This window comes from Phascolarctos cinereus, unplaced genomic scaffold (genome assembly GCF_003287225.1).
Source record: "Phascolarctos cinereus isolate Bilbo 61053 unplaced genomic scaffold, phaCin_HiC Scaffold_726;HRSCAF=1367, whole genome shotgun sequence".
NCBI lineage: Eukaryota > Metazoa > Chordata > Mammalia > Diprotodontia > Phascolarctidae > Phascolarctos > Phascolarctos cinereus.
In genome coordinates this window covers 193,712,994-193,735,052 of record NW_027556098.1, presented here as the reverse complement: position 1 = coordinate 193,735,052, position 22,059 = coordinate 193,712,994, and the positions used below count along the sequence as shown (strand labels likewise).

The following is a 22,059-nucleotide window of genomic DNA, read 5'->3' as shown; positions in this document are numbered from 1 at the left end:
TACCATACCTGGATTATAAAGATTTCCTTCTAACTAAAGAAACAAATCCGCTTCATGTTAGAATGAGATTGTCCTGTTTTCTGGAGAATTCCCAATTTTTATAATACATATTGTAGTTTATTTTCTACATGTACTGAAAACAAACAATAAATGGCAGAACAAAAGACTTGGGTTCAGACACTTGGAAGCTGGAATAGAAAAACATTTGGTTAGACACTTGTTATTTGCCAAGGTGTGCTAAGCCTCCTCTGGGCACGCAAATAGACGTGCAAGGCAGTTTTTAACTCTCAGAGAGCTCCCATCATAATTAGGGTTCACAACGCATATAGGATGGTTTAGGTTCAGGGCAGATATAAAGGCCCAGTGTAAAGTCTGGGAGTTCTTAAGGAGAAATGGCAAGACAAGTGCTAAGGACCCTAGTGGTCTACTATCTTACTGGAAATATTGCAGCTGATAACCACATTGTCAGTGGTCATGTCCCTGATCAATGTTATTACAAAGGGGATATAATGATCCCTGAGGATCCGAATGGAGCAAGGCTCTCAGGGTCAGCATCTAGCTAGTATCAACTATCACTTGGTGGGAGCTGAGCAATGGGGTTAAGGGAGGGGAAGAGAAGATTCAGCTTTTTCCTGTTGTCCCTTATGGGGGATCTGGCATGGGGAACACAGTGAGCCCTCCCCTACCAAAATCCTTGCTAAGTCTAGAATGGATAAGTCACCTAAGCTCACATAGCCACTTGAAAGAGCCAATATTTGAACTTCCACATTTCTTAACTCTTTAATTTCCTTCTCTACAAGATCCTGAAAGACCTAGTATTATTTTATAGAAATGTCTTATGTAGTGTACCCCAAGAACAGCTTTGTTATGCTCCTGCTTTCTTTGGTGAAAGACTTTGTTATTGTACAGAAAATAGCCTTTTCAAAGAATTATCTTTTTGTGATTCAGTATAATTTGTGTTAACTGTACTGAATTGCTATGTGGGCACAGTAGGAGAATTCTGGAAATTCATTTTTAGTGATATAACATTCTGTGAAATGTTTGATTGTAATTCTTTTTGGAGATTTTGTTTATATATAATTTAGGTTTTAGAATGCTACAGTTTTACAGAATTGCTATGCTTTATTCTCCAGACTGATTCTATTTTGTTTCACAGGTTTCAATCTGAACGAGAAAGTGGAGATCGAAATTTTGCAATAGGATATTACTTAAAGGAGAAAAAGGTTTTTCAATCTTTGTTTTTTACTACAAATTATGCTTTTATGTTCCTTCTTTGTCTTAGCATAGATTATTTTGTTAACCATTGAAGAATGATTATACTAACCCAACACTGAGCATTTTAAGGTGTGTAATGCATTTAACATGGCAAATGGGTTTTAAAATTTTATTTCAAGTTTAAAAAAAAAAGACGTGATATAATATCACATTCTTAACATTTATTTATGATTAGTAATCTTTCCTAATTCCTTCTAAATTATCTCTTCTCATTGCTGTAATATATTCCTATAGTAGCTCTATACCACAAAGTTTTGTGAATTAAATGGTGATACTTGTTCCACCACTGGGGAGCCTACATTCCTATCCTACGTTCGTATGCTGGGATCCCATATCCCATTCACGTCCTTGTCCCAGAGCACCCCTGTAGTCGGGAGAAGCCTAGAGTCATATATTGTGTACCATCAATAAAAGTCACCACATTCAGTTAAAAAAAAAACCCAAAACCCCACCCAAAAAAAACTTTAAAAGTTTCCATCATAATGTTAAAGCAGCATCTGGAAATGGATATTGAATGCTGTGACATAAGCATTATATTGACTTATTTTGAGCCTTTTAAAAAAAAATTTTCCCCCACGTCCACATGTTCATAATTGATTCTCTTCTTTTTCTAGTGTTTTCCAGAAGGTACAGACATGGTTGGTATATTAGACTTCTACTTCCAGGTGATTTATTATGATTTCACTATATAAAATAATGTGTCATTGTATTTTGGGTCATGTTTTTGTGTCTGAAGAGTTGCCTGTGAAACTGTCTATATACAAATTTACCATCAACTTTCATTACAAATGTGAGATTATCTCCAGTAAATACTTTTAATAAGCATTTAAGTGTTTTTTAATAAACTTTTGTCGGGCAGCTAGGTGGAGCAGTGGATAGAGCATGGGCCCTGAAGTAAGGAGGACCTGAGTTCAAATTCAGCCTCAGACCAAACACTTGACTCTTACTAGCTGTGTGACCATGGGCAAGTCACTTAATCCCAGTTGCTTAAAAAAAAAAAACACACCACTTTTGTCCAGGGGCAAAAGGGTCTGCAGCCTTTTATTGTACTTTAGAATTGAATGAGCATTTAAAAATTGTAAAACTAAGGAAAAATAATTTTTCTGTTAAAGCATTGATACTTTGTTGTAAATTAGTATTTTGACCCATAATTTCATTAGTATAGAGATTCCAGTACAGTTATCAGCAGCTCCATATTTCATGTTGCATAGGCCAAAAAAATCATTGTAGTCTTCTTGTTATGAACTTCTTTGCATGACAGTAAGCATTGGAGCAGTAGAACTTTCATGGAAAAGGCAGAGCACTTAATATTAAGTGTCAAAATACTTTACCGAAACTAGAAACTAGAAACTCCAGATTTTAAACTAAGGCTGGGTGTGAAGGTGCATGTGTAGGGAGGCTGAGGATGTTTTGATCTCAGGAATTATGTCCTACATTGGAGCTAAAGCCAACTGAGTGAGCATCCACACTAAACCTTGCACCATTAGGGTGCCAACCAGGGAGGAGGAGCTCACCAGGGTGCCTAAAGAGGGGCAGACCAGTCCAGGTTAGAAACACAGCAAGTCAGAGTTACATTAGGGTGGTGCATTGAATAGAGTACTGGACTTGGGAGTCGGAGAATCCTGCTTCAAATATTTACTAGTTATATGAGCTTGGGTAAATCACTTCTTTCTGCCTCAGTTTCCTAATAGCTCCTACCTCTCAGGGTTATTGTGAGAATGAAATGAGTTAGCATATGTAAAGCACTTTTGCAAACTTAAAGAGTGCCGTATAAATGCTAGTTGTTATCATTTTCTGTTACTATTTTCATTATTATTCATGAATCAGCAGTGGAGTCAGGTCTATGAATGCTCTTCTCCTTCCCCCACCAAAAAAAATAAGCAAAGAGTACCTGATTAGTGAACCTTTGTTTACTATTGGAAGAATGCTAATTATTTTTAAAAGACTCTTGCCCAGCTGTTTACAAAGATAGTTCTTTTGTTTCTGGAATTATGGGATCATAGATTTAGATCTTGAAAGAATGTTAGAGAACTGGGAGGATACTTTCTGAGTTTTTCTTAGAAGACTGCCCTGGTCCCACTTGCAATTTAAATAATCATTTTTATAATTATTTCTTTGAGCTTTGCCCATGAGTTTCCCTTCCTTTATATAAGGTGGGGTATTCACTATAACATAACCTGATGTTTTGGTGGACTCACAGTGTGGCTTCATCTTGGATTTTTCATCTAGATGTATAACTTTACAGAATAGTATTGTCCTCCACAGCTACTTAATGAGTATCCTGTCATCATTTTCCAGTGTTCCTTGCATCTGTGTTAACATTCACTAAAACCAGATTAAGTAGAAACTGCTTACCAGGATTCTCATCAGTAGTATTATCCACTTATACCTTCCTTCTTTTCCTGTTCTCATACTCACGAGACCATAGGAATTTTTCCTAGGCCTTAAGAAAGCGTAACTATTTTTCTTCTGCTTTTAGTCTGAGTGTTTAATTTAACTATGCTGGCAGAACACACAGTTAAGTAATATCTAAAAAGTACTTTATGTAGCCTGAAAGTTACTGAAGTTCATTCATTCATTGTAAAATGAAAACTAGAAGTATGAGCATTTCAAATTAAGATGCTAATAATAATACAGTGCAGAATTTTTGTGTACATTTTATCTTATAAGCCTCACAGTAGTCCTATAAAATAGATATTACTTGTTGCCATTTAACAGTTGTGTAAACTGAGGCTGAGACACACTACTGTATATACTTAGCTATAGTCAAAGAACTAGGGTTAAAGGTTATGAATTACTGATTATTAGTTCTTGAGGATAGGGAATCAGCCAGAAAAATAGTAAGTGCTCAAAAACAGGATGTGTGGGGAGAGGTTGCTACAAATAAGCAACAAATAAAAATGGATATTTTTGCTGTCCTAACTCTGCTAAATGTCATTTATGATTGTTTTGTTTTCAGTGCTGTGGACTTTGTTAAAAAGGGGCTTTGCTGTGAGGGGAATTCACTGAAGAAAAATTAAATAGAGATGGAAGGGATCTTAATTGTGAAGTATTCCAACTTCTTGTTGTTTAGCTGAATTAACTGAGGGCCAGAGGTTGTGACTTGCCTAAAGGTCACACAGTAAGATAGTAGCAGAGTTTTTTTAATGTATTAACATGTTTCTGATGAGCTGACATTTGGTTTCATACTGTCCTCTGCTGCCTGTATGTCGTAGTGTGCTTTCCCAAAATATTTGAGGCTGTTCAAATATAGGAAATGCTCGATTTTTGAAGATCCTTTGTGAATTCTCTGGCTTCTAATGTTTTTGTCATTTAAAAAAAAAGTTTCAAAATGTGCTTGCTCTTTTTTTTTTCCCAGTCTTATTTCCCAAGTAAATTCTAATGTGAAAACTGGGTTTAAATACAAAACATTGTAGTTTAGCATTTTTTTTCTTATGAAAAATTTTTAATAAGGTAATATTCTTGTTTAGGCACATACTAGCATCCAACCCATACCCCAAAGTTGTTCTACTCTGTTCCTTTTCTCTCCTTATTCGTACATGCTGTCTAGCTACCCTCATTCTCTCCTCCTCAACAACCTGAATATTTTTCCCTTGAAATTTGGAGGTTTAATTAATAAATCAACAAACATTTTATCAAGTATATATTCCATACTAGGCATTGTGCTAGGCATTAGAGATACAAAGACAGAGAGGGAAGTTTGGAAGAGCTGTAGGTCTGTGGAAGAAAATAATGAGTTTTGCTATGGATATACTGAGTTTTAGATCCCTTTGGGACATCTAGTTTGAAATTTCCAATAGTTAATTGGACATTTTTCTTATTAATTTTGAAGCTCTACTAGATCTTTCTGCATTTCTATGATCCGAATAACTCTTTGCTTAACTCCAGAGATGAAAGCCACTCCTTATTTAGATAGTTTGTGCCAGATGTACTGAGCTGGTGCTAATTTATCAGTAGCTTGAACTGGGATAGCTGCAATATCCTTCTGAGGCACAGAATTCTCTAGGCCTACCTGTGTCTTTTCTGTAATTCCTTTAATGAATTAGACCTTGGCAGAGAACCGAGGGCCCAATATACATATCTGGGTGTCATCTGCATAGGGATAATAATTTCAACCCATGGGGTCTGATTAAGTCACCAGAAATGTAGAGAGAGGAAAGGAGGACATCCAGGACCAAGCTTTGGAGTATACCCAAAGTTAGGGGTGGCTACATATTATTCAGCAAAGGAAACTGAGGAAAGGTCAGAGAGGTAGAGGAATACGAGAGAGAATACAAGTGGAAGAGGATTAAGTGCTTTTTATTCTATGTAATTTTTAAATATGTCCCAAATATCTTGAAGGGGTAGGTTCCTAGTATATGAAACCTGTGGGAATCAAATATTTTCTTCATCTAATTTAACTTTTTTTTATTTCTGACATTGCCTTAACTTTTAAAATATGGCATGTTTCATTTTCCTTGCTGTTGAAATAAAAATGTGTCCTTTACATTGAGTATTCCTGTTTAAGCAATATAACACAAAGTGGTTCTTTGTTCTTGAACAAATGAATGAAAAGACATTTATTAAATGTTTATTATGTGTCAAGGATGAAGTATACATTTATGAAATTGGAGACAATCTCTGCTGTTAAGGAGCCTGGGTTCTAATAAGGGAGCAGAACATTGGGAAGGAGTGGCCAGGGAGTATATTTTAGTTTGGAAAATTGCAGGGGGTGGTGAGTAGAGCCATAGAGGAATAGATTGATAAATTCTTTCCCATAGCAATAGCAGTATTATTTGATTATGGTTCCAAAACTATAAAGTGGAGTGGAGGGGAACCTGTCTATGTATCTAGTACCAGTGTAGTTGGCAAGAGGGCAACAGGGCAGTCTAGTCTGTCTGGGGCTACTTGGATATAATGGACCCCATGAGGCACTCAGCAATCAGGCAAGTAAGGCTTGGAGTAACTTGTATGAGAGGGATAGATAGGGAGAGGAATGGGGAATGGATCTGTAATTTCATTGGTTTAGGAAACCCCCAGGTGAAGAAACTCCTTCTACCAAATGAGGGAGCTAGTATGCCTTGAACCAGGTCTTCCACTACACAGTGCACTTGTGTGGCTCATTAATATTGTCATTTTAGGAACTGGGTTCTAATGCTAAGTCTGCTCTAGAGTAACAAGCCATTTCATTTATTAGAGAGTTTTTTAGTAACGAGAGATCTATTTAATATCCTACAGGGGTGGAGAACCTATGGCCTTGAGGCCACATGTAGCCCTCTAAGTCTTTGGGTGCGGCCCTTTGAGTCCAAGTTTTACAGAATAAATCCTTTTATTAAGGGGATTTATTCTGTGAAATTTGGATTCAGTCAAAGGGCCGTCCCCAAGGAACCTAGACAGCCACATGTGGCCTCAAGGCCGTAGGTTCCCCTCCCTATACAATAGTACTACATTATCCCTCCAGAAAGAGGGTTGTCTGTCATATGTCCATAAAATAAGAATTCAGATAGCCTTACCTAGGAGTTAATTTTAAATTTGTTTTGTAAGAAATTAGGATTTACATTTTCAGAATTCTTTTTTTCTTTTTTTAGTTGTGTTCTATTGAAGTGACTTGTGAATCAGCCAGTGTGATGGCTTCCACATTAGCTAATGGTGGTTTCTGCCCAATTACTGGTGAAAGAGTGCTGAGCCCTGAAGCAGTTCGAAATACACTAAGTTTGATGCATTCTTGTGGCATGTATGACTTCTCAGGTCAATTTGCTTTCCATGTAAGTAATTACTACATGCTAATTTTCTCTAGCAAGAAACTAGTGTGGACTGGTTTAAAAAAGATATGTTCTGAAAACATTTGTACTTTGCATTTACACTGTATAATGATTTTTGAGAGTCTTATTATCAGGGTTAATTTATTACAGAATTGGTAACACAGCTAAGCATTATCTTTACTGCTCTTAACTCTAGGACTAAAAAGAAAAAAAAATCTAGTACTAGTTTATAGAAATACTTCATGTCCATTTGTATTTTCAAGGTCAATAGAGACATAATTGTAGCTGTTAATGTTTAGTTTAACACCAGGGTGATAAATGCTTCAAGAATTCCTAAAGTTTAAAAATGATCCTTTAATTGGTTTGGTAAATGCTTAGCATGCATGGTTTTAAAGTTAGATCAATTTAAAACTGTTATTAATTAGTTTAGGAAAGGTAAAAGGACTAAAAGCATGAGAAACCTCTTCCCATGTTAGCCTGATAAGAACCAATTTTTTTCTGCTCTTTTACATATTTTCCATTTATAAGTCTTAAAGAGTGTGGTTTCTTTAAAAAATCCTTTATGTTTCAAGCCTTATTTGTGTGTCGGTGAGCCTTTGTTTTACTTCCTTTCCTTCCCCCCCCCCATAGTCATTTATTCAGTAACCATTTAATTGTCTCAACACCCAAAATAGAAAGATTGGCATAATATTTATGCTGTTGGTTATTTTGAAGATAAAAGTGAATTTGAATAGAACATCCCTCCTTTTTATATTTTTTGTATCCCATATAACAAGCATATAGGGACAAGTAATCTATAAGAAGTTAATGCATTTAAAGATTCCATCATCACATATTTCAGTCATAGGTTATAAGTAACTAGGTGGCATAATGGATTGAGTGCTATAGACTTAGAGACGGGAAGATATGAATTCTGTTTCTGACAGAAGTTTAATAGACTTGCAGACCTTGAAGTGGTATATAAATGTTAGCTTTTCTTACTGTTTATCATCATGTTAACTTGAATAACATTTTTCTTTAATGTTTTGCAGGTTGGTCTTCCTGCAAAATCTGGAGTTGCTGGGGGCATTCTTTTAGTTGTTCCTAATGTTATGGGAATGATGTGCTGGTCTCCTCCATTGGATAAGATGGGCAATAGCGTTAAGGGAATTCATTTCTGTCATGTAAGCAAATTTTCTTAATAGGAATAGTAACCAAAGAGTCATTACTCCAAGAAATGATATTAGGTCAATGTTGTTGTTAGAAAATAATACGTTTTTTTGCCTATGTCTAATTGTGGGTTGATACCCAAGATAAATAAGATAAGAGAGTATCTAGCTGCCATTGAGTTCCACTGCCTTGGATGAGTTTGAATCAGTAGGACAGACCACACAAGCCTTATCTCAGGACACTGAAGAACAGCAAATGTGATTCCTGGGCCCTTATTGGTGATCTTGGAAAGTTCATGTAGAATAGGTGAGGTATACCACAGAATTGGAGAAGGGAGCATTGTCCCAGTTTCCAGAAGGGGAAAGATAATGGGAGTCTGCAAACTAGAGACTAGTGAAGTTGATTTTGATTTCTGGCCAAAAAAGAACATTAACGGACAAATCTCTCAGTGAATATCCAGAAGAGGAAGCAGTGATCACAAAAAAGCAATGTGACTTCAACAAGAAAAAATTTCCTCCTGACAAGGTTACTAAACTGATAAATCCAGGGAAGTGCTGTAGATATGATTTACCTAGGTTTTATCCAAGCATTTGGCAAAGTCTGGTGTTATTTTTGTGGGAAAGATGGAGAGATGTAGTCAGGGTTTATTAAGCTTTTACTGTCATACACCCCTTTGGCAGTCTGGTGAAATCTATAGACCCATGCTCAGGATAATGTTTTAAATACCTAGAATAAAATACATAAAATTACAAAGGAAACCAATTATGTTCAGATACAAATATCCACATTAAAAAAAAAAACAAGTTCATGGACCCCAGGTTAGTATAATACTATAGTTAGTATCATATAATTAAGTGGTTTTAGAACTGGTTGAATGGCCAGATACAGAATAATAATCATTAGTAGTGTTATGCTAACTTGGAGGAATGTTTCCAGTGGGGTAGTATACCATGGCATGGATCTTTGCTTGGTTATGTAATATTTTAATATTTTAATAGGTGACTTAAATTAAGGGTGGTAAGATGGCATATTTTTCAAGTGTGCAGATGACACAACTCTAGATATAATAGCTAACACAGTGGATGAATTAGGATTCAAAAAGCTCTGGACAGGTTAGAGCTTTGAGCTGAATGCATAATGAAATTTAATAGAACTAAATTTCAAATTTTTTATTTAGCTTAATAAAAACAGTTTCCCAAATACAAGGTGAGTGAGGCATAGCTATGCAGAAGTTTGAAAAAGATACAGGGAATGAGGAGATCAGGGTTAGTGGACTTTAAATGCAATATGATTCAACACTGTGATAAAGCAGCCAAGAAAATTCATGTAACAGTGTGAATTAAGAGAGACCTAATGTCAGTGACTAGGGAAGTGTTGGCTTCTACTATATTCTGCTTTGGTCAGAGCCTCCTCTTCTAGAGGATTGTGTTTGAGTTTGGGAAACCACATTTTGGGAAAGACAAAGGATATAGAATACTGGTGGAGGAAGACCTCAAATTCATGTCATGAGAGACTCAGGTGAAGGAATTTAGAGACTTAGACCTTGGAAGATACAAATGTTCTCTCGGTATTTGAAGATCCATTATATGGAGGAGTACCAGATGATTGATCCCAGAAGGCATAACTAGGACTGGTGGATGGAAGTTGTACATTTGGTTTTTTTTTTCCCAGTTATATCCAATTCTTCAGGATCCTATTTGGAGTTTTTCTTGGAAAACATACTGGAGTTGTTTTGTACTCAGGTCCTCCTGATATCAGGGCCAGCAGTGCACCACCTAGCTGCCCTTGGGTATAGAAGTTACAAAGAGTTAAATTTAGGTTTGATGAAATGACAAAAGTAAAACTTGACTGCATTTTCTAAAAATGTATTGTATTTTGTATTGGGAATACTTATGAATTATTAATAATTAGCAAGCTAATTATATCATCTCTTTAATTTACAGGATCTGGTTTCTTTGTGTAATTTCCATAACTATGATAATTTGAGACACTTTGCAAAAAAACTTGATCCTCGAAGAGAAGGTGGTGATCAGAGGGTAAGCTAAAACTTCATTTTATACTACACTATAGTCTGTTTTATAGTAAAGGAATAAGAAATGTACCTTTCATTGGTATATCTGTATTTAATAAAGCTTTTTAGTTTAGGTTTTTATTAACTGTGAATGAGGGTAAATAAATTATTGGAAGCATTTGTGGAAATTATCTTGAATTGACATATGCACAATAAGTGTTTTTCTTGTGTTTTTAAGAACTAGAGCAATTTATTCTTGATAAATAAGTTTTCTGTCTTCTGCACTACTTACTGAATACGAGATTTGGGATTAATTCTTTATAGAGATGTAGGTAGACATTGGTAGTGCAAACAAATATGCCTTGTTTTCAATGTTTGTTAGTTTAAAAAGTGAGTTGTGCTTTGAAGTGAACCTTTTGTCCTGACTAGAATGTTGGTGGTTATGTTAGAAAAGAAGGGAGCTATAGGTTAGTGGTAGAGGTTACCAAGTTGAGAAAGAAAGTTTTCTAGGTCATGGTAAGTTAAAAATTTTTCATTTTAAAAAACTTTAATTATGTGTGCATTTTCAACCAGTAATATCTTCAGTTGAAAGTTGTGTTTTTATTTGTATCAGTAGGTTAGGTTTCAAGTATTGCAGTTTTCATCATCTCATTGTTTTGAGGCTAACTTCAGTGAGAGTCAAATTCAGCATCATTGCACCTATAAAAATATTGGATTGGTCTTTGGACTCATGTGTTCGGAGTTTTCTGTCAGTTCTTTTTTGCATTTCATGTAAAATGGGTATAGTAATTTTATATCATAGAAATTCGAAGCTTTCTGTAACTAGAAAAAGATCTGATAAATGCTGTATGATGCCCTTGTTATTCTCCCTTGGAATAATAGTGATAATAGCTAACATTTATAGAATGCTGTAAGGTTTGCAAAGCACTTTACATAAGTTATATTATTTGTTACTCTCTTTTGAATAGTTTCACAAAGTACATAAGAGTAATGCAAGACAAGATAGAACCTTCCATAAGAGGTATACTAAATTACGTGAAATAAAATATCAAGTGGTGGTGGTGGTGGGTGAATGCTAATGGATTCTAATAACATTCATTGAAAAATACCATTTTGTAGCTTGGACCTTTCTTCACTCAAGTGCACTAATAAAATTATGTATGTTGCTTGAACAACTAGCATTCCTTTGGACCCTTGGATTATGAAAGTCTCCAACAAGAACTTGCTCTAAAAGATACAGTATGGAAAAAAGTGTCACCTGAGGCAAATGAGGACATCTCCACAACTGTAGTGTATAGAATGGAAAGTCTGGGAGAGAAAAGCTAAAGGAAATGGGATCTAGTGTCAGAATTTTCTTTATTGACGCTTATGAAATGTCTTTTGTTTCATGCATATTTTCAATATTTATTTGATTATTATTATTATTATTTTGTTTCTTAACTTTTGGGACAAGCCATGGACTTTTATCTATCCCATTCTAATCCTTGTGTAAAACTATCAAAAATCAAAAACTTGGATTCATTGGCCTTTTCAAAACTGAAAAATAGGCATCAAAGAAAATATATTTTTAAAGAAAACTGTAAAAAGGAAACATGTCATTTAGTTTAAAATTCTCTTCTAAAAATATTTTGCAACAATTAGTTTTATATACCCACACATTTTCAAATTGGAAAAATAGAAGCTCTTGATTTCGAATCTATTATTAAACCTTTATTTTTCAGTTCTTTAAGCTGACTGACATGGTGTCTATAATATCATTTTCTTAGCCAAATGCAAAGAGCAGAGTAACCAATTTTCAGGTTTATTTTATTTAATGTTAATCATTGACACCATATCAGAATTGTTCTAAAATACAAAGTGACTTCAAGTTAAGCTCAGAAATATTTTGTAGCACTTTTTGATACTTTTTATTACTTGCAACATTCTTAGCAATTTTTTTGAGGTCTGGTAGTGAATATATGTAGTGCCTAGTTATTCTTTGCAATCCCAGTGTTTCAGTAATGATGAAATTTCATGGGTAGGAGTAACTTGTGTTACTCCTGAACATTCCAGCCAGAATAACTTCAGGTATAAAATTAATGCTCAAATTGCTTGTAACTAGAAGGAACAAAAGTATTTCTAAAAGAAATTGTCTCTAATTATTAGCAGTTTTATTTTCATTTTCCAACTTAACTTTTTCTAGATGATAATTAAACAAAAAGGATTTTTGTTTTCTTTAACTTTTCATGAAGGGTGTTTTTTTCCTCCACAATAAAGTAGGAACACATCTGTTAGCTTCCAAGGATGTTTTATTTGCACTGTTTAAGTGTATTGACATAGGAATGGACTAAAGAACTTTTTGGAATTTCGTACTACATCAAGACATTTTAATTTTATATTCTAATTCCTTGAAGTTAGATTTCTAGTTACTCGAAATGTGTATTGAGAATAACATGTCCAAAAAAAAACCTGGTAACTATGATAAACATACTTAAAACTCTTTTGACAAATGATATTTTGAAATTACACAGGACCTAGTCACAATTCTTCCCTCAGTTTACCTGCTTGCTTTACCCAAAGTTCGATCATAGGCCAGTTCTTTATTTTTGTTGAAAGCTGTAATCATTTCTTTTGAGAGGGATAGAGCATGTAGACTTGTAATTGTAGGTTATACATGTCAACATGTCAGAGTAAAGATTACTAAAGGATAATAAGACATAAAAGAAAGGTTGTTCAGAACACTTAGAGGGATCTTTTGACTGTGTAATAACCAAAATGAAGAGATGTTAGCTTAAGGACAAGGCAGTGTGGCATTACAAAGCTTGTGTTCAAAGTCCACCTCAGACAATTAACAACGGCTTTGTGACCCTGAGCAAGTCACTTAACCTCAGTGCTCTAGACAGTGCTCAAAGACAAAACCTTTTAAGGTTTTTCCCATGAGTCATAGGGTTGTTTAAAATAGTATGATACATTACTGCTATGAAAGCCATTATTATTGTTATTTTTATTTTTAAAGTAGGAAAGACTTTTGGAGAACATCTTTACTATTGTAACCTTGGACTTGATTCAGACTGCTACAACAATCCTCATATAATTGCCATTAAAGATTTGAACAGGTTGAATGCCTAAAGCAGTGAATTGGGAGAAGGTTCTCTTTTTTTCTCCCCACTTATCCAACTCCTGCTACTATTCATTTTGTCATAAGTTTTATTTTTTAGAGTTAACATATTTAATAAAATTGATTTTTTTGTTAATAAAACTGGACGTAGTTACGAAAATTATCATGAAAAGGAACTGTTATATTTTCACCCATTGATATATATTTATAATCATAAGTTGTTTGTAGGATTTACCTGACTTTGTTGAAAAACTTTAATTTTCATTTAGAAGTAGGATAACCACAAAATTACCCAGTAAGTTTATAGAAAAAGAACCAAAAAATTTAAGAAAATATTCGATCTTTGGAGGAAAGAGAGAATGAAATGAGAGGGAAGATATACTTGTGAATAGGACCCAAAGCATTAGTTAAAAAAAAAAAACTTCCAGGGTTTAAAGGCTTTATCTTGCATCTTTCAGTATTACCAGTACTATTTCCAAGATGATCCTTTAAAAATGCCTATGACTGTTGGATTTCATTTGTTTCATACCATTACTGATTCTTGATATTCAAGCATTTTAGAAGTTAGTATGTTTTTCTTTGTTGGCATCATTGACATTTCATTTGAAATGTACATTTCTTTAAATACTTTGTTTTTTAGCATAAATGTTGTGCATTTTGCTTGAGTATTTAGATTTAAAACATTTGTCTTATTTAGCCTCTTTTTCATTGCTTTGTATATTTAATGTACCTTTTGTTTCCAGCATGCATATATTTTGTATTGTATAATAAATTTATTTTAAGCTGATTTTATTGTTTTGAACGTGTTTTTGATGAAAACAACTCCAACTATTTATTCAGATCTTATGTTGGAGGTTTTTAATTTAGAAAAAAAAATTACCTGCTATAAGAATACCATCAAAAGTGTTAACATTTAATCATAAGACTGCTATGAAGAGAAACTGGAAATACTTAAAGGTGCATCAGTTGCTTTTTTTTCTGCAGTGTGGTTGTTGGGGGATATTTTTTGTTTTCATTTTGTTTTTGTTTGTTTTTTATTGGTTGTGTACTAGAAGCATTTAAATAAAGACTTTTTTCTTTGAGGTTTTTTTTGGGGGGGTTGTTTTCCATATAGCAGCACTAATTACCTCCTCCACCCAAAAAACAAAACAAACCATTGGTAGAAAAGTGTTCAATTAAATTACTTTCTGCATTCTGAGAAGAGAGTATTATTAATTTTTGACATTTATAGATTTTTATTAATACATGACCCTGAATTCATTCCCTACACAGTAGGAAAAATGTATTACTCATTTCAAAAAAGGATTTAGAGTCTTGGAACTGACACACCATATGCTACAGAAGGAAAATCTTAGACCCTGTGTATGAGAATTTCATTACGATAATTTCATAGTATGGACTAAATTATCCTTTTTTTTTTTTAAAGAAAACCCCACATTTCCCACGAGTTGACATTTCATTGGTTTTTAAATTGTTTGATTAAATTCTCACCACGTAGCATTCTTGCTTATGTTTTTCCATATGATCTTTCTCAGAGGGTCTGTCCAATGCCTTCCTCAGTGGGATTTAATACGTGGAATTCAACTTCAGCATAGGTTAAGGAACACCTACATTGTAGCAGGATACCATGACTTTAAATTAACAGGGCAGAAAAACATAATATTTTAAAAATATGTATCAGATCAAATGGTGCACATCCAAAATTGGACATTTTCCTTTTTGGGGGTAATATACATAGTAAGCTAGATACAATTTTACTTTTAATAAATAACCCATTTTACTTCACTAGTAGGGATTTGCACATTGATTTGTTTTGCCTCTTTGATGACCTTGGAAACCTTGAAGTGTTTTTAAAAGGTAACGTTTTTTATTTCTTCTCGGAGAAATGGATACATCAGCAATTTGTGCCTCCCTTACTGTGTATCTTTAATCCTTTATCCACTGTTTCCAATATTTTTTAAAATGTCCATTTGTAATGAAACCCAAGTTGGTCAAAACTTAAGAGAGATATTGTAAGTTGGATTTTGGTGTACTAGCTTCACAATAGACCGTTTTACAGTATTATTTAGATGAAGTCTCCCAATGTAATTTTAATCACTTTGGCTTAAAACATTGTAATTTTTTTGTTTATTACATACAATTAGAAAACATACCAAGAAGTTTTTATTTGTATCCCCATTTGTACTTTTTATTATTTGTAAGACAAATAGAAGATTCTTTTGTTTTGTCAGTTAGATGATTACTGTGAATTCTGTATTATGAAATACATCAACTTGAAGAAACCACATTTTATTGTCACATTTTTATAAAATTTGTATTACTAAACTGAAAAACAAATTTTCAGAGCTACTGTTTTGCCAAATAGCTTCAGAAATCTAAATTTTAGTTATTGCTGTGCCAGGATATACACTAAAAAGTGTCATGTGGAAAAATGGAAAATCTAACGAGATAAAATTTAGTAAAGCCTGTTGATTGGTTATTTGAACTTTTTTTAAATATAAATAATAGAAGACACTGAAGCTTTTTTGTAAAACTGGGTTTTACATAAGCTCCATATGGCTTCATGTTGATGAACCTTCATGTTCTTATCACCATAATTTTTTTTTATTTTTTTAAAAATTGTGATCAGAAATTGAACACTTTTTGACCCAAGTTGTAGGTTTATAGTATTATTTCCATGAGCTGGTCGGTGGTAACTTCTGCCCACATAGCATTATCTTAATAGTTGTCTTAAATAAAAGCCTCCTGATTTGCTGTGATTTCATTTAAATGAATATAGCCTTGGTGAGCACTTTGCTATATTTTAGATTGTTCATTGTAGTTTTCCATATAAATTATCATACATCATTAGTTTGGTAAATGGTATCAGCTTTTTAAAAAATGGAATCTTCTGTAAATTAAGTTCTGAAATTTTTGTTATTGAAATTAAATGATAGACCATTGTTTGTAAGGCAAGGAACGAAATATATGTGAAAAGATACCAGCTTTTCTTTGGCTATTAATTTATCTTATAAGATATTTGTTAATACAAATACTGTAGGGCAGCTAGGTGGCGCAGTGGATACAGCACTGCCCCTGGAGTCAGGAGGACCTGAGTTCAAATATGGCCTCAGACCAGACACTTGACACTAAGCTGTGTGACCCTGGGCAATTGCCTCACCAAAAAGCAAAAAACCCCAAAAAACAAAAAATACAAATACTGCAGAAATGACACCTGCATCTGTTTCATGAAGCTAAAAGATGCTATGGAAAGAAAAAAATTATCTGATATTTTTTCATCTTTACAGCTTATTATGTCAGCATTTTCAATAACTAAAATGCCGATAAACTGTCAGCTCAATTCAGAAATTTAAGATTTGTTTTCATTTATGCTCAAAAACAGCCAGACTGATTTTCTTTCTAAAATGAGTCAGTTTGTGTCAACATTTTTGTGCTGTTGGTTTGGATTTTTATTTTTAGAATCACAGAAATCTGAACCAGAGACTAAAAACCACAAAGTCTAGTTACTCTATTTTATTCAGTAGGGAATTAACACCTGTATCAGTTGAATTGACTACAAATTTTAAACTTTTCAAACACTTAACAAGTGCAATAAGTTGCTTTATTTTTGTGTTTTCTTTTCAAAGTACTTTCAATAAAAAGAACAGGCACTGATGAACAGAAGTCAATCTGAAGGCAAATCAGTTGTGGGGTGTGATCAACCTTTCTGAGATTGTTAAGCTCTAGTTAATTTTTCCCACAACTATGAAAGTTAATTCCTCATTAATTCTGAAAGCAGATCACACGATTTACAGTGGTTCCCAAAATGAAGAATTACTATTAAATCCTTTGAAAGTCAGTTCTGGGACATTATGACACCAAAAATAAATGTTGCATCAACAGCTTTTAAAAATAACTGCTTCTGCTGGGGGGTGGGGTGGGCAAAAGGTAATAACTAATGAAATAGATGAGAAAGAGGCTTTTGGAAAAGTTGAAAAAATTCCTCATACTTCCAAGTTTGATAAGTCACAGGCTTAATATGTTTTAAGCTGCTATCGAGTACTAGATCTTTTAAAATTAATTCTAGCTAGTCCTACCCCCAAATTTAACAAATTGAGTAGTGCCTGAAAGCTTATGATGGAAATCAGCACTTATTCAGTAAAAAATTGCAACACATATACTAAAATTGGAACAACTGTCGCAAGGATGATATGCAAATTTGTGAAGTATTTATTACAGAATTAATACTAAAATTAGTAGTATTTAGCCCTTTAAACTCTTGTTATTCTGGTGAGTTATGTTAAAATGTATTTTTCTGATTTTAGTTTAATCTGCGCTTGGAATGTTTTGCATATGTTATCAAGAAAAATTTATTGCATATCCACATGTGGTTGACACAAAAATTAAGCCTTCTCTTTTGAGTTTCCCATTCTGTAAAATGATATTGGGGCAGCTAGGTGGTGAGTCAGGAGAACCTGAATTCAAATTGGACCTCAGACACTTATTAGCCATATGACTCTGATTGTGTCCTCCCAAAAATGATTATTAAATATACTTTGGGAACTTGAGCTAAAATTTATTTAGCTCTATTCCTCTGTGTTCTCATTTAACATAGCACTGTCTTAAAATTCAATATATCTTGCCTTTATTATTTTTCCATGTGAAATTTAGAATCTGGGAGCAAAGTGAACTATTGAATTATATAGCTTACCCAACAAAAGTTTTACCTTTAATGTAACTTTATTTTAACAACCCAGAAATTTAAGATAATTCTTTTATTCCATAAGTTTTACTTTTTAAAAAAAATTCATATTCAATAAAGACTAACATTTCTTTTCTAATTTTACTTTTCATTGAAACTTCTTAGCATATAGCCTTGGGTACACATTTGGATTTGGCCATGTGTCCAAGCCTAAATGCACTTAACTGTCTGTAATTTAAATATAAAGGTATGAACTAAATGATTTGCTGTTGTTGATTATAACCATTTAAATAGGTAGAAGTGAACTGAAATACAAATAAACTATTTCAAGTAATGTAAATGCTACACATGTTCTCTGTACCATCAAATTGAAAGGCAGCTAAAATAATGAACACTTTTGTTAAACTAATTACACCAATAATTACACCTCCTTTTTGTTCTTTTGTCCTGTTTGGTGGAAAGATGAGATTGACTTTTTTTCACTTAACTGTTTGAAAAATTGTTCCATTGAAGATAGATAGCATCTTTCATTTAAAATATGGCATATGCTACATGAAGGACAAAAGGCAGAGGTGTCAGGGGACTGTGTCAACCTCTTAATGTTTTAACCTTAGCTTTTTAAAATAGCTAACTTTGTACTCAGTGTTTTCACCTCATTTCCATTAGCACTATACTAGTGAGTCAATACTGACCTTTATTTTTCTATCCTCATCTCTCCATTCCCCAAACCTCTATTTCTCTCTTCCCTACTCACCGACTGCCTTTCAGCTTAGTGTTGACTCATTCTTTACACAAATATAATATCTTGCAAAGTTATAGAAACAGCTACTATGGAAACTGGATATTATGAATAAAACTTTATTTGGATTTCCTGTATTTTTACTTACAAATCAAATGTTGATGGCTTTATTCAGTGCTTCATTAAGATGGAAATTAAATTGCCCAAATGAACTTTAAACCCGAATCAGTAACACCTATCCTAATTAGTTTTAAAAGTTTTAGTTTATTCCTTAAATTCCATTGATTTTAGGGCAGTTAGTGGTACAGTAGATAGAGCACTGGCCCTGGAGTCAGGAGGACCTGAGTTCAGATTTGCCCTCAGACACTTTGTGAGCTTGGGAAAGTCGTTTAACCCCAATTGCCTTCCCCCCCCCAAAAAAAAATTACATTGACTTTAACCTAGGTTTTATATGACTATATACAACATTAAAATTTTTGTGGTTTGTAAGTGAAAGAATGTTTTGCAAAAGAGATATTTTTAGCTGATACTATGGGTGTAGAACCCAGAGGAAAATATTCTTACTCCTCATCACAGACTGTCCAGCACTGAAAAGACTTCACCTGAATATATATGCTCTTTTCCTGCCCCACTATCAGAGGCCACTGTGTTTAGTGGAAGATCATCCAGTTCTCCATAGAGATTTCCCTATTCCTTGTTTATATTATTGCTGGTTTTTAATCAACTGCATAGTAAAAAAAAAATATGTGCAGAAAATACTAATTCTAGGAGCCACTGGAGAATCAAAACATTAATGACACAATTTTCATAGAATTGATAATTACACAATGCATCAATTCTATGCCTATTACAAAGTACTGGTGAAGAGATACACTTGAACTGTTGTTCCCATTTCCTCCCCTCTTTGTAGTGTGGATCTCTCTATAAGAAATAGTCTCATGGGGGTTATCTGTTTGCTGTGACATTGATGATATATTTTTACTGCATATTTATTCCTATACAAAATAAATTCCTGTCTCCAAAGGACATTTACACATACTTTTTAGGAGCAAGAGATTTGTCAGGTTTGCTGACTTACATCCTAAACTGTATTGAATCTTTGAACTTGTAATTTGTAGTTAGGCCAAGTGGTGGCTAATGATCTTTTCCTTCACAGTTAGTGTTCAGTGTTTGCTTTCCCAGTGACACTGAAGAAGTAGGACCCCACAGGATACAGTGCACTACAGGTTAAAGAGTCAGGGTGGGTGTTCCCATCTCACCTAACACCACCTGTGTGACCGTGGCATGTCACCACCTCCCCAGGCTGCAGTTTACAAATCTGTAAAATGAAAGGCTTGAACAGGACAGCAGTTCACATTTCTTCCTCTTTTATGATCCTGCGTCTTTATCCTGATTCTTGAGTCCTGAATTGTAGGCATCAGTAGTTGCAGGAGACCTAAAAAGTCTATTTAGTTCTTTCGCTTGGCTGAGTAAAGTACACTTTGAGTAAACAGGGGTAAACTAATTATACTACTTGTAGCAAGAAATGCTAACAGCAGATGCATCCTTACTTATCCTTCTGGTTACCAAGGGAGATAGAACGTATGATTTCTTAAAAGTTCATCCTCATCTTTATCTGCTTGATAAAGCATAACACTAATATACCTTCTAAGAATGTTTTATAGGTAAGGGTTTGGATAAGGTAGTGAGGGGTAGGAGTTGGTTTAAGAAATTTTTTAAAGTAGGATTTTGTTTGCCTCCTCCAAGTAAGATAGTTGTTACTGTTACTTCATAAAACAATTCACATCTTAAAAGTTGTTATGCTTTGATGAGGTTATTTATTCTTTGATGGCTGAATACATCATCCCCTACCAGCCAGGCTGGGCCAGCCTACTGATGGTGAGGCTCTGCATACCTATTTAGGCTACTCCCTGGAGAGCAGATAAAGTCTAATCAGACTGTGCTCGAGGCCTTTCCACCTCATTGTTCCTTGGTGCATGGCCTTCCCTTGACAGCACTGGCTAACATTTTGTAGATGCCTGTATGCTGACCATAAAAACAGTTATGAGAGTAATTGTTTAGTGCTAACTTACCCTTTCCCTGCAGTGAAACAAAGGATAATCTTAAAAGATATTTCACTTAAATTTAAATTGAATCCTGATTGTATGTTTGTAGGCATCACATCTGCACAGATCAAAGCCATTCTGTATCTCAATAAACTATATTGGTGCTCACCCACTGCAAACAAAACAAACAGAACATGGGGTAGGGACGAGGAGGCATCACTGGGTAAGCTGGTGAAAAACCTCTGAACTTTGCTGGGCTGGTCTGAAAGCAGACTTGGTAGACCTGCATGCACTTAAAAGTTTTTACAGTTTGGCAAAGAACAGACTGCTGCCTGTAGCTTTTAAGAACCCAAGATCACTTGCACACCATGCTGCGAAATCCCAGTACTTGGATTGAGGAAAAAACTTTGAAATAGGGTCATTTTTTTCTACTTCCAGATTTCAGTACCCTCCCGGCGTCCCCCTTTTGTGGGGTGAGGTTTACAGTTAAAATTGTATAAACCATTACTTGTATCTTTCCACAGAACTAAAAATAAGTTTTCATGTTTTTAATAACCATCTTGTAATCTGCCCATCTTGTGTGTACCTTGCAAAACATACATCTCCAGCTGTTAAAAATGCAATTGCAAAAGTTAATGCATAACCCTGTAGAACAATGAAAAAAATGGAAAAATGACTGTCTTTTTTTACAGAGGGAATGAATGCAGTGAGTATATGAGGGGAGTAGTAGGCTTGGAACAGTCACAGAACATGTGACTTTATAATCAGTACTTGGAACCTGTTAGGAGGCATATCTCTTTACAAATAAGAGCCCTGAAGTAACATAGGCTTAAAAAACCACACTTCTGTAGGTACATATGCTTACATACTATGCCATTGATTTACTTCAAACAATTAACAGGGTAAGATAATTCTATGGACCCCAGTAATCCCTAGTTTTGAGAATTGACATCTAATTATCTCATCGTAAATCAAATTTAGCTTTCTATACAGGTGTCTTGTTTAGTGGCATTCATCACAGTGTAGGAATAAGAGCATGAGATGGAACAAAGATGGCAAACGAGAGGAAAAGCTAGATGTGTTGAAACCACCTCTAGACAACTGCCACCTCCAGAATGTTTTATGTTGACTTTTAAATTTTGCATCGAAAGATCTGTTTTTTCTTTTTATTTCTAGTTTACTTTATATTTGGGCCTAACACTAATTCTACAAGTTTAGTGAAGTAATTTGAGACCCCATACCAAATAAAGAGATGTCATAATTTTGTAATCAGTAACAAAGGGAGGGACACTTCTGAATATTGCAGTATCCTTTTAAAGCA

The 22,059-nt window shown here is 34.2% G+C and overlaps 1 protein-coding gene across 5 annotated transcripts in view; it reads left to right on the top strand.

The window, feature by feature from the left end:
* Nucleotides 1-22,059, top strand: part of GLS (glutaminase) — an 87,795-nt gene that overhangs the window by 47,529 nt on the left and 18,207 nt on the right. Inside the window, exons 10-16 of one of the 5 annotated variants that reach the window (XM_020993587.2) lie at nt 1,157-1,223; nt 1,890-1,940; nt 6,843-7,019; nt 8,048-8,179; nt 10,109-10,201; nt 11,145-11,197; nt 11,356-11,496. In XM_020993587.2, coding sequence (XP_020849246.1) covers nt 1,157-1,223; nt 1,890-1,940; nt 6,843-7,019; nt 8,048-8,179; nt 10,109-10,201; nt 11,145-11,197; nt 11,356-11,407 — 625 coding nt within the window. In that variant the 3' untranslated portion in view covers nt 11,408-11,496. Of the gene's footprint in view, nt 1-1,156; nt 1,224-1,889; nt 1,941-6,842; nt 7,020-8,047; nt 8,180-10,108; nt 10,202-11,144; nt 11,198-11,295; nt 14,061-22,059 lie in introns of those variants that run through there. The other 4 variants (XM_020993588.2, XM_020993586.2, XM_020993589.2 and 1 more) reach the window with 4 other exon arrangements.